Consider the following 13,813-nt stretch of genomic DNA (forward strand, 5'->3'; position numbering starts at 1 on the left):
CCAGTTTTATGGAAATTGTTATGTAACACTTACCTTTTTTAAAATTACTTCAGCTATTTCATACCAGCCTAAGATTGCAAATGGACACTTCAACTGTAAAGTAATAAAGCAAATTTCAGAGTCAGAGCCACATGGCAAAACCTTCTAATCATGCGTGATTGTGTTTGCAGTATAAGCATCTAAGCATTGCCTTTCATGTTTATATTTGGAATAAATTAACTATTTTGTGTCATTTTCTAGCCGTGTCCTTCAGGGGCTCGTGATTTTAGAGAGAAGCAATGTGCGGATTTTGACAATATGCCTTTTCGGGGAAAGTATTATAACTGGAAACCCTACACTGGAGGTAATGGTTAGCATTGCAAAACCATTATCATATGTGAAGAGGACAAAATGATATAAATGTTGTATCAGGGTAATGTTTATAAATATAATGTTTTGACTAAAATATCATGAGCTAAGATTTTTAAGCTTGTACTTTGGTTAGTTGCTGCAAGTGTTACTGAAGAGCAAAATTTCTTTGTTCTGGTAGATTTTTTTTGGTGTGAGGGGGAGTCAGCATCATTATAGATACTCCACTTTAAAAGTATGGAGGCATTCTCCATCTGCACCTGTACTAGAATTAGATATTCCATAGGTGATCTGCATGTGCCTCTTACGTTACCATGATGAGCTTAATATTAAATAATCTCACAATAACTTTGTCTTTCCTAAAGTCAGGAACATATTAGGAGAATGAGAAAGAAGTAAAAGCATTGATAGGAGTCTCTAAAGACTACTTCAATAATTGCATTATTTATAGTATCATAATTTAATTTTTTTTCCTATGCTAAAGCTGGAGGGTATAACTTGTGGTTTTTATACTTTATTGACTTGAATAAAATGATTTACCAATTATTTTTAGCTTAACAGCCTAAATGGTTTTTACAAACAGGATTTTAGATTAAAAGCCTAAGAAGGGTCATCCTGATGGTGTGGTGAGAGCTGTAGTGTAATTCCACAGGACTAAACTCTCAATTGAAATTTTATGATCTTGGTTTTGATATACTTCTAGCACTTCATTCTGTTGCTATTCTTGCTTTTCAAAGAGTGAAGTGATATCCTTTTTTAAGAAAATCGTTCAGTAATTATTATTAGGTTTGTTCTAGCATAATGTCATCATTATGGACCCAGCCAACCTTGTCATATCTTAATGTGTGAAATAATCTTTTTTGCAAAAGAGAAGAGTCAAATTGAGAAATCATTAAGGGGAAGTTAAATAAGGTTTATACATTGTATATGTCAAGTATGAAATAAGATTGTAAATTGCAGATTTATTTATGTATCTATTTGTGTATGTTTTAACTAAACAATAACTCTTTAAGGTTTCTGTTATTTTTTTTTTCCCCTTTCATTTGATTTTGTTGTCCAGGTGGGGTTAAACCGTGCGCATTAAACTGCTTGGCTGAAGGGTATAATTTTTACACTGAACGTGCTCCTGCAGTAATAGATGGGACTCAGTGCAATGCTGATTCACTGGATATCTGTATCAATGGAGAATGCAAGGTTAAAAATGTTTTATAAAGTACTTATGGATTACTTTCTGTATCTGCTGTCACCTATATTTAGTTATGGTACTTGTATATTACATGAAAGGGAATGTTGCATAAAATAGACAAATAATTTGAATTTCAGTAACTTCTCACAGACATTAGTAGAATCTGCCATTTGATCCTTTTTCTTGCTGTATGGTTTCTGTTGAAGAGTTGATGGAAATGGCAACAGGAGATAAACAGGTTCCTTGCACTCTTCCAAAGCCAGCTTTATCATTTCAGTTAGAACATGACTCTGTGTGAAAAACACTAAGTATGAACATATTAATCTGTTTGACTAGTTCATCCTGTTGCAAAAAATCATGCTGTTAATGTAATTGAAACAGAAAGTCATCGCTATTGCCCTGTGGTGCTAGAAAAAAATCTATAGTGATGTAAGTGTTTGGCGTCTACTAAAAATCTGATTATCTTGTAAGATTCCAATAGAATTGCATTACAAGAATTTCAATAGAATCAGGGTTCTGTGCCATATTTTTTGGTTGTTAACATTCCACTGCTTCCTCAGTTTAGCAGAGCATTTTATTATGTACTTAGGTCTAGGTATTTGAAAAGTACTAAAACTTATTTGATTTTAACAAAACCACTGACATTACTAGAGCTTAACTTAATGCTGAAGTACTTTGCTAAATGGGGGGCTGAATGGATGTTTATTGAATGACATAGTGAGATCAAAAGCTTTTGCCATGTTTTAGTAAACTGATGAAAAGAATCTCAAGTTGAGAATGAACTGTGAAGAAATTTGGGTATCTGTCATTTTAGTGAATCAGTAAGTCAAAATGTAAATAGTTAAAATAACAATACTTTGTCAGTTTTGGAAAATATTTTAGCTTTCCTTATTATATGTGTATTAGCTGTTTACAAGATGGCAAATAATACTGCTAGATAGGAAACAAAGACAGCTAGACAGTTATGTAGCTACCTTCTTTATATGAGTCCTGGAAAAATACTGATAAGCTGCAGTCTTTATTCTGTTTATAACCTTCTTGTTTCATCCTAATTTTTTTTCTTTTCCCAAAGATTCTCTCTTTATTTATTTTTTCATCTAATACAGCATGCAATTCAGCTTTTCACTGTGTTTCCTCCTGCATTTATTCTTACTCTGAAGTTATTTACACTCTACATTCATACTTACAAAAAATACAAGTTTTCCCTGCAGCATGTGGAAATATGGTCTATGAAGCTGTAATGCGTTAAGAATACGACTTACGCTGTCTACATGTTAAAGGTTCACACAGCAAATATTTTCCTCAAAAAAGCAGTATAGATGGCAAGAGGCTGTTTAATATCAAATAACATCAGTAATTATTTATTGATAAGTATAATAATTATATTATATGGAAAACGCTGTGAAATCCCTTTCTAGGAGTCACAGTAGGAATGCAAGGTTCTTATTAATCAAGAACAACCCAAAATGTGAATTCTTCTCCTTTTTTATCTCCTTTCATTGTCAAGTGAAAACCCACTTAAAGTACTGGTTATCAACAGCAGAGTAGTTAAAAATAAGAACTGAATATCTCAAACTTGAGAGAAACACTTCAAAGAAACCTTAGAAATAATGGTGCACGACCATCATCCTGTTAAAATATTTGTTCTAATCTGTTCTCAGCATGTAGGTTGTGATAATATTTTGGGGTCTGATGCTAAGGAAGACAGATGCCGTGTTTGTGGAGGAGATGGGAGTACATGTGAAGCCATTGAAGGTTTCTTCAATGATTCATTGCCCAGAGGAGGTACGTACACTTATGTCCATTCTGTTGCACAATGCTTTTAGATGACTTTAGACAATACCAGTGCTGCCTTCATTCCCAGCATGGCGTTGCTGCTGGTCATTCACTTCGACTCTCTGTGCCTACACTTTCCTTTTTTTGTGTATTAGTTTCGGTTTATCCCAAATACTGCAGTATGTTTAGTTACTGAATGCTTTGTTCTGGTGAAGTTTTTTTGTTATTATTTCATTATGGTGGTATATTAAGAGTAATGTTGTGTATTATTTTACTGTGTATGGTAGAATCTGATAGTCATGCATGCAATTCTAGTATACCAAGAATACAGAAGAATCTCTGAAGTTCATCATATTAAGAATTCAGGAAATATATATAGGCTATTATTTTAAAACTTAGCTCAAAATGTATTAATCTTGTAGTCCTAGTGTTACCAGGTTTTGGACTCCATAATTCAGAAAAAGGAGTGATGCACTGCAGTTAGCTCTGTCCAGTGGGGGACCAGTAAGATTGTAGGGAACTGGAACATTTGACTCTCTGTGAGGAGAGGCTGAGAGAACTGGACTTGCACAGCCTGGAGAATCCCCTGGTTTATGAGGACCTGGTATGAGCCTTTTGGTACTGCAAGGAGGTCATGGAGACAGCAGAGCCAGGCTCTTTGCAGTGGTGGGTACGTGGTGGGAGACAAGACAGTAGCTATAAACTGATAGAAGAAAGGTGACTAACCAAATGGAAGAAGAAGGTATTTCCTCAGGAGGACAGTCTAGCAGTGGATCAGATTTCCTAGAAAGGTTGTAGTTTCCATCTTTGGAGTTTTTCATGACCCAGCAGGACAGAGCTCGGAGTAACTCAATCTGATCTCTTAGGTGCACCTGCTTGTTGCACGAAGTTGGACTAAATGACTGGCTGAAGTCCTCTAACACGTGAATTATCCTATGATCCTAAAGACATTTTAGATGTTAATTACTTAAAATACAGTGTTGAAAATAGTTTATTAGCAGTTAATGAAAGAAATTCCTGAATACTTAAGTTCTTGCTATCAGTTAAAATTTTTTTGTATGAAGTTTAAAGAATTTTCTTTTGGATCACATGGAAGAAAATTATCAAGTACATTTGAATCCCATATCTCATGCTAATTTTTCATTGTAAGTAATTAATTAATGGTTAGTTTAATTACTTAGAAGTGGTGAAAGTAAAAAACCCGCAAATTAATTTTTTCTTTGTCTTACAGGATATATGGAAGTGATTCAAATTCCAAGAGGTTCTGTGCACATTGAAATAAGAGAAGTGGCAATGTCAAAGAACTACATTGGTAAGGACACTCTTTATATAGTAGATAATTATTAAAATGTCAGAGTTTATATTGTGATTTGAAGGTACGTTTTCTGATTTGGACAAAACCTTATACACAGTAGAAGCAACAGAGGGAATAGTTAGCTGTTGATACAAGTAACTTGTTATCAGACAGTTAGTAGATGGGGTGTATTCTTTTCGATGGAATTATTGAAATACACCACACGTTTCCTCCTTGTCCGTTCAGTGCAAAATCATGCCACCTTCACTATAAAGTGTTAGAGTTGAACTGAAGCAGATGAGGAAATAATGCTTAATATAAGGAAATAAAATACTTGGTAACAAGGAAATAAAATCAAATAATCTCCTGTCCCACTGTGAAGTAGTTTCTTACATCTGGGAAGTCTCTTGGGGGATTAAACTGTTTTAAAACACAATTTTATTTCATCAGCAGCCATAGTTACTTAAATGCTAGCAATCCTGTCTCTTTACTTCAGGGGAATTTAATGTATCAGTAACAGAGCACTAGATACCATTCCTGGTTTGTAAGAAAATTAGGTGCAGAAAAACAATGTGATAATGGAAATAATTCAGGAGGCTAATCGTAAAACACAGAATCAAATTCAGATTCCCAGATTCTTACTCATTTCTCTAGAGACTGTTAAGTGTGCTTTCTGGTTTTAAATACTGATATTTACAAATCTGGCTTAGTCAAACTCAAGGCAATGTGCTTTGCTAAAAGTTTATGTTTGCTTGGTTGGCATAGCAGTCAGTTGACAGTGGTACAAGAACACCAGTTTCTTAGTCAGAAATAGATTAGAAGGATGATCAGTTGTACAGCAAACTAAGAAATTAATACTAGCAAAAGCTATTAGCTGTTTAAGCTGTAAAGCAGTGGCTGAGGCTACTTTTTTCAGTATTCTTGTCCATGTACTTGGTAAATAACACTGACATGTTGGGAGGTATTGTGATGTCTTCAGGTGTGAGTTAGAAAGGCAATTATCCTCATTAGAACATTAATTCCTAAGTAGATTATATTAACAATAATGGCACCTTTTACTGCTGAATGCCTGCTTTCTTTCTGCTTGCCCCCACCCTTCTGTAATTCAGCAGATAGTCAACCTCCCTCCATTCTGCAGGATTAATAACACTACTAGCAATTGACTGATTACTATTCTTTTAGCATCACGCCCCGCAAGGCTCCTCTCCCATGCCAAAGTATACCACGTGTGAGTTTTCCTCTGTATCCTGTGCTGAGTTTCAAGCAGAGGTGGTGCCAGGGAGTCGTGCTGTGTAGCCTTTTCTGCCAAGAACTCCTCAAAAGACAGCTGAAAAACAACAAAAATGCTACTACAATTGATTGTTTTTCCTCTCTAAGAATAGAGCAGAGGGGAGAGATCTGGAAAAACATTTTGATTGACACCATCTGGATAAAGTAAATGAAAAATGCAACTTTTTTTTTAGATAGAAAACACATACAACATCATTGATATATAATCTGGCCACAGATCTAAAAATGTAAAGTTGTACATAAACACTTTTTTCATGTGCTTATCACAATTTCAAGGAATTCCTGGGCTTTCAGGCTCTCTTCTAACTACCTTGTTTCATGCCACAGAGCCCTGACTACAAAATGGGATCTTCCTGTCCTTTACTAGTTTCTTGTGTTTCCAGCTTTCAAAAGTGCCATTACATCCATTATACCTTACAGGGTATATTGTTCAGTAAGTGCAAACCAGATCTCTGTTTTAGGATAACCAGTTCCTGAGGAAGGGATGGCTTGGGTTTATCTGCTCCCTTAAGGGAGCTAGTCGAGCAGAATTGGTAGCTAAAATGACTTTATTGTGTTAAAGTATATAATGCAAGGGCATTGTTTTATGGATGTTTCTTCAGGGGCATTGTGAACTTCACAGCTCCTTCTCTGTCTTTATGGAGTACTCCCTCCATATGGGGTACTTCTTTATGGAGTGTCCCCTCCCAGGACAGCTCTTCAGGTGGCCACACTGTGAACAAGGTTAGAGAACTGGTTCTGCTGAAAAGAACATATTTACATGTATTATTACATGTTCTCTTATGTGCACTGCTGCTGAATACATGATCACAGTGTAAGAAATCAATTTCTCTACTTGAAAGTATACTAAACCTTCTCAGTTTTGTAGTAGTCAACCTGTTCTGGTTGGAGATGTCCCAGCTTCTTGTGGGGAGTTGGACTAGGTGACCGTTAAACGTCCTTTCCCACCCAAACTATTCTATGATTCTAGCATACCATAAAAATAGACTCCTCTTCCACTCTAGTTGTCCCACTGGCTCTTTTATTCAAACTCAGGCTTTCAAACTAACTCTCAGCAAACATCCCATAGTTCCTTCAACAAGAGTGCAGTTCCTTTGAAATCCATGACCTCAAATTTGGAGTGCAGTTAGACAATTCAGTTAGTTCAGTTAGCACCTGTTCTCTCTCTCCTTGATCTCGCTGATCCTTTTTTTACCAGTATCTCTCCTAGTTTTATGACCAAATTAGTCAAAAGCCCATTTCTGCAGCTGCACCAATTGTACAATATTTTAATTGATTTCTCCAACAGATAACCCAGCAGCAACAAAACCGTATGTGTTCAGAGCTGCAGAAAAAAAAATGCATTTACAGTAGTGCTGTTATCTTCCTTTAAATGGCTTGATCCAGGGTGACACCTGGCTTTATATTCCTCTTACAGTGATCTTCTGTGGGCTTCCTGCATTTCAGGTTCTCATAAATGTTAATTCTCAGACCTTTTGGTGCTAATGCAAATGGTTACTAATGTCGGCTGAATATCACTGTCACCAGTAGAACAGTACTGCCTCTCTCACTATCTCCTGCTCACATGAATGCTCTCTGATCTGTTTTAGACAACTTAAGCATCACTGAGGCATTTTCCTCAACTGTTTAAGGTAAACCGACTGTCCACACACATGTAGTTGAGAGTAAAATGTCAGACAACTGAAGTTGTCTTATTCCTTAGCATTATGGTGTGAAGTTTTCCCTATCCAGTGAAATCAGTTATTTGTCTCACTGAAACATTACATGCTCTCTGACTATGGGGTTCCAATAATAATCTTTCCTTAAAAACATGATCTATTTTAAATAAATAAATAAAATATGTAAAAGTTAGTAATCTTCACCTTAAATCAAGAAGTGAGTATTAATTAACTGAGTAGTCAATGTAAGATACGTCAGCTTTATATTTAGGAACTTAATGTAATATTATTAATAAAATATCAAATTCAAATCCCTGAATAATATGTGCTTGTCCATCCTAATTGTTGGTTAGCTATGAAATTTCTGTTTTATCTACAGTACTTCCATGTTTTAAGGTTCTAAATTAGGAAAGATAAAATATTGTATCAGATTAAGTAGCTAATTTTTCAGTGTGCAGTAGAAACATTGTGTATTTGTGCTTTAATAAGGCAAAAAAAGAAGCAGTGGACATAGGCAACAAAACAACAGCTGACTGGTACAATATGTCAAACTCAGTGTTCCTTCTATTTTTTTCCTCTGCACATTGTCTGTGATACTTATTCTATGCCTCAGTTTCTTAATCTAAAGTTAAGGTTGATAATTGATTATACATTTGACATGCATGTATCTCATGTAGTTCAGAATACATTGGAGTCAGTTTTAAAGTTGAAGATATATTGCAAATTGCATGAGGCATTTTGGTTCACACAGCTTCTGCATGTTGAAACCTTTGAAATAATCTGCACATTGAAGATTATTGCGGTGGCAAAATTGTTGATTTACATGAGGGATATTTTCACCAGGGCTAAAGAAAAGGCCTTATATTGCTCGAACAAACAGTGATACAGAGCTGAAGCTCACATACTTCTAAGAGATTAGTAGATTAATTTACAGTGGCTTCTCCATTATAAATGCTGCTTCCAATTTTTAGGTGGCTTGTATTTTTTTTTAAGCTTTAAAATCTGAAGAGGATGACTACTATATTAATGGAGCCTGGACTATTGACTGGCCAAGAAAGTTTGATGTTGCTGGAACAGCTTTCCATTACAAGAGGCCAACAGATGAACCAGAGTCTTTGGAAGCACTAGGCCCTACTTCAGAAAACCTCATAGTCATGGTAAAGTTACAATAAATGTATTTTTGAAATTTGAAATACGTATTTATGTCCTGAGAAAATACAATGCCACAAATTAAATTAAAATAGGTTGAGTTTACAAACAGTATACAGCTTGTGTAGCTGGGACTTTGTGTGAGTGTTTTAACACACATTGCAATTCAAAACTGACTGGCAAACATTGTGATGAAATGGGAATGAAGTCAAAGGAGCACCAGGAAATCTCACAGAAAATGAACCACATCTCTTTAAATGCAGTTCACAGTTATGGTAGTGAAAGTTGTGAAGGGGCCATGTCTCAGATCTCTGCATACTGCTGACACTTGACAGTCCCTGACAGTAGTTTTAATCCTGGCCTGAGTTGGCATTTATATATAGCATTACTACAGAATGAGTATAATGGTATGACCCATGTTAAAAAGCATGTTACTGTAATATATATTGCTCTCAAAAGATTTTGTAAAGTATGAGAGTGTAACAGAAGATATGACCAGGATCCTGGTGCCATCTCTGATGACAGGCAATAGTGATCCTGGTGTTTCAGTACTGTGTTGAGGAGGAGTATGAGAACAAGGTGATATTTTCCTGGTGTATTCTGGCAGCTGCCAGATTTGCAGTTCAGCGATTGCTTGAGCCAGATAGGGTTTTTTTTGTAAAGAGTAATTGTTGCACGGATATCCACATTTTAGGCAGCATTTTCAAACACTGGAATAATCTTTTTTTCTTCTGTAGCTGTGCACAGGCTAGACCATACAGATAAAGTTCCACAATTATGGTGCCTTCTTTCATTCAGTCTGTGTCACTGACTTTCTTTATGAAAGTCCTCTGCTCTTTTGCCATGTGGATGTAGGCAGACATACCTCTGCATAATGTAGGAGAAAGTAGAAATGGATGAAAAGTAGCTCTAAGGTGAGTTAGATTACTTCATCTAACTTAATTTTGTGCTATTAGCAATGAAAAAAAAAGTTTGATAGAGAGTGAAAGGCTAGTGTTGGACAGGTAGTCTGTAGAAGTGCAGTTCAGCAGAGAAGATAGACAAAACTCATGGTGACGTGGCTGCAGTGAGAGTTTTGTTATTCTTTTGAAGGAATCACAGGTGTGAATCCACGAAGTTTATACTGTTGGCTATTGCATTAGGGGAAAACAATGGCCTCAACAACAGTCTGTTGGTGTTACTCTTATTAGTAGAAGTAATGTAACTAGAAGTGCTAACAAGGGAAGAAAGAGGTTCAAAACGATGTGGATTGTACTCCTCCAAAGACTTCAGTTAGAACTGCTGCATGTTTCTACAATATATGCTTTTCCAGCTTTGGCCCCCCCCATAATTATTCATCTCTCAAGTTAATTTCGATGAAGACATTAACGTTATGAAAACTCATAAAATTTATGAAACTAGCAAAATTATGAAATTTTGTCAGGAGTAAGGAGCTGACATAAATAATAGGGTTGTGTTAAGGGAGAAAAAAGAAAAATAAAACTCACCTTGGACAATAATATTTTTCTTTTGTATGTGCTCTAAAAGCTGGTACAGATTATTTTGGGGAGTATCTAAAAAGAACTACTGCGACTTCCTTTGTTACTTTCTTCCCATTCAGCAGAACGTAACACATGCCTAGAATAAATGTCACTGTGTTTGCCCTCTGCTTGCCTGCTTTAATTCTATAACCAGTTATTTTCAACTACAGATTCTACTGCAGGAACAGAATTTGGGGATAAAGTATAAATTCAATGTTCCGATCTCTCGCACTGGCAGTGGAGACAATGAGGTTGGCTTTGCATGGAATCATCTGCCTTGGTCAGAGTGTTCTGCCACTTGTGCAGGAGGTAAGACACCAGACAGTCAAGCTACAGGGTAAACTGAATTGCAAGATGCACTTCACTGTATAATTATCTCGGTGACTAATTGAAAATGTTTCTTTCAGGTATTCCTCAGATCTTAATGAACATTTATTTTAATCACAGTGGATTTTGTTGTTTTCCGGTACTTTATTATGTTCAGATCTTTTTGTTAAATGCAGTGTATCTTGGCATGGTGTCTCTCTCTGCTGATACTTCTGAGACTCTCTTGAAGCTGGTATGTTTGTTTTTCCCAGAAGCTTTATTGATAAAGGACATCCGAAGTTTTAAGTAAGGAAATTAAAAGCGAGAAGGCAAAATAGGCATCTGTAAATAAAGAGATGTGTCTTTGTGTGTTCGTAGGTGTGCTTCACACAATCCTAGTCAGCCATCCTATCCTCCATCCACCAAAGTTTAGGATGCAAACTGGCAGCTCCTCTGTAGAAAACGATAACAATTGGATTTTACTTGCCAGCCCGTAGCAGTATGTGAGAATTGTTGCCCTTGGGCAGCAGTGGGGGATTTGTAGGTTGTCCCATGCGGTTCATCATGGGTGGCTTTTGCCGACAACTTACTATATTCCTAATCCTCCCTCTAGTGGCCACCAATGCAATTCTTTGCCTCTGGCTGGGAGAGCAGGACAGTTGGCTTCCTTCAAAGCCAACACCATTGCTGCTGCAAGAACTGGTGAGTAGAAGTGCTGTGTGAACAGTATCTTTCTTCTCTCTGGAGACTGAATGAATCACCTCCCCAACATACCTCTGTTCCAGAAGATATGGGAGAGTGCTTTAAATGCATCTCAGAATTTCAGTTTCTACGGCACTGTGGACAGCCCTTATCAAGAAGAAGACACCATATTTTTTTTAAAGAACCTTCGGACCAAATACTTGCTGCTTTCTTGGGTTTTTTCTGTCTACGGGATGTATTCATCATGACTCACCTTTCTGCTGGAAGCTGCTGTGGCTGTTACTGGTACTGGTTTAAACAGAGCCTAGCCATACATAGTACAAAGAATAGCATAAATTCTTTTCTGTGCCACTAGAGAAAGTCTTCAAACAAAATAGAGGAGGATGCCAACTTTCTTCAATATTTTTATTATTAATTTGTTGGATTCCTGGGCAACAGATTGATTTTAAATAAAATTTTAGTAACAATATGTGTGGGAAGAAAAAAAAAACAAGAAACAGCATTTTGAAGGAGAGGTTTAAAGAAGTACTAGCTCATAAAGTAAGTTCCAATTATCAGAACCTTAAAGGTATTTTCTAATCCTATTTTTTGTGGTGGTGATGAGCTGATGATATTTTTAAAGGCCTAGGAAATTTCTCATTGATTTAGGTAGAGACAAGATTGTAGCCATGGATATTCCGTCATGAAGATCATTGCCATTTCACACATTTGACAAAATATAGTGGAAAACATAATTGGCTCTGAAGGCACTTGTCGAGATTAAAAAATTTGGTTGTAATTAATTAGATTTCAAGGCAAGATTAGTGAACCCCTGAAAGTGGCATATATTTATTAATTTAAACTCAGAGGAGGTGGAGGAAAGATTTTCTTTGGTAGCTTATGGTGTCCAAACCCGGTGTTTTGTCTTCTTTCTTTCAGCTTAATAAAAAGATATATTGTGGCGACTTACTTTCACTGAGCACTGTGTTCATTAACATATATTTCATTGTAGCTATAATTCATGTTAAAAATGTATCTGCTTTCTCCGTGAGAGAACCTACTGTTTCTCTTAGCTTATGAAACACCTTTCACTGTTTGCCAAAAGAAGACACAATTCTAAAAAGGGACAATTTTAATAGGCTACGTTATGTCATCTCAACACTGCTCAACTGCTTACAGTTTATCTGTATCTGCATTACTGAATGATTTAGTAACTTAATAATTTCCTCATTGCTTAGTGACTCTTAAAACTTGTGTACTACTTGATGTAGTAACCAGTGTGAACTTGAGCATATGTGGCATGAAGCAGAGCATGAAGACATTGTGTCAGTGCAAAGTTTAAATAGTTTTGAAGTATTGTATATTGCAGAAGCGTCTGATTTTTGTGTTGTTTCTTCTTCATAGTGTTTTGAGAGCAATCCACTGCATTCAGCTTTTTCTAGACCTGCTAGTACGCCTTATCTTCGAGAAGGGTGACTAGAGCAGTCAGAAGTCAAGGAACAAGCTAAGAGCGAGCTGGGAGAAACCCACAATCTTTGACTGAATAGTAATATGCTGTCTTTTCCACTGGAATTCTATATTATGTTCATCTCTGCTGTGCTGAGGAGTCACATCAGAACAATAAAGCGCTTTAACTTTTCAGACAGGACCTCTCTTCTAGGTCTTGACTTTGAAAAATTGGAAGAGCAAGTGGAATCATAGGAAGGAGAAGAAAGGTTTCCTGTTTATGACAGTTCAATACAATGCCAGAGCTCTGGATTCTATTCCTGCCTTCTCTGTGTTTTTCTTACAGTATTGAGCAACTCAAAGCATATATTACATTCTCTACTTGCTAATTATGAGTTCATTATTGTATGCCTAGCTCTCTGGAATTTCTGACCTCTGAAACATTCAAGGAATTTCATCATCTTGTGTGAAAACTCATCCAGGCAACTGAAACCAGTGGTCTCTTTACAGTAAACATTATACCTCCTGTCCCCCTGTATTCTCAACAGAGTGATCTAGGAGTTAAGTTAGAGGCTCAAGAAAGAAACAGTTACATGTTCAGATTGCCTCTAATAGGCAGAAGAAAGTCTTACATGGGAGACAGGTCTGTAGTGACCATGACATTGTAGAGTTCTTTACTCAAGTAAGAGAATTAGTGGGACAGCAAGAAAGAGTATAACCATGGACTTTAGGAGAGCTACCTTTAGCCTCATGAGGGATCTTGTTGGAAGAATCCCATGGGAACAGGCCCTGCAGGGAGGAGGGGTCCAGAAGTCTGGATTGATATTCAGGGATCACTTATGTCAGACTAAGGAATGATGCATCACAATGAGAAAGAAATTGAGCCAACGGGGCAAATGACCCAAATGGATGGATGAATGAAGGCTATTGTCATTACTCAAGTATAAGTAGGAAATACACAGGAGATGGAAGCAGGATCAGGCCACCTGGAGTGAATATATAGAGATGGTCAGGGTAAATGCAAATGAGACTTTAAAGGCCAGTTCCCAGATTTAAACTTGACTAAGGATGTCAAACATAATGAAAAGGGTCTTTTCAAATACATCAGTAACAAAAGGAAAAAAAAAAAAAAAATGTGGGCTCATTGTTAAATGGAGAC

General features: G+C 36.5%; 1 protein-coding gene across 1 annotated transcript in view; it reads left to right on the plus strand.

The window, feature by feature from the left end:
* ADAMTS6 (ADAM metallopeptidase with thrombospondin type 1 motif 6) overlaps positions 1-13,813 on the plus strand; it is a 125,608-nt gene that overhangs the window by 92,397 nt on the left and 19,398 nt on the right. Inside the window, exons 15-20 of the mRNA XM_040089814.2 lie at positions 241-343; positions 1,409-1,542; positions 3,196-3,319; positions 4,542-4,622; positions 8,546-8,709; positions 10,392-10,530. Of these exons, the coding sequence (XP_039945748.1) occupies positions 241-343; positions 1,409-1,542; positions 3,196-3,319; positions 4,542-4,622; positions 8,546-8,709; positions 10,392-10,530 (745 nt within the window). The remainder of the gene's footprint in view (positions 1-240; positions 344-1,408; positions 1,543-3,195; positions 3,320-4,541; positions 4,623-8,545; positions 8,710-10,391; positions 10,531-13,813) is intronic.

This window comes from Hirundo rustica, chromosome Z (assembly GCF_015227805.2).
Source record: "Hirundo rustica isolate bHirRus1 chromosome Z, bHirRus1.pri.v3, whole genome shotgun sequence".
NCBI classification, from domain to species: domain Eukaryota; kingdom Metazoa; phylum Chordata; class Aves; order Passeriformes; family Hirundinidae; genus Hirundo; species Hirundo rustica.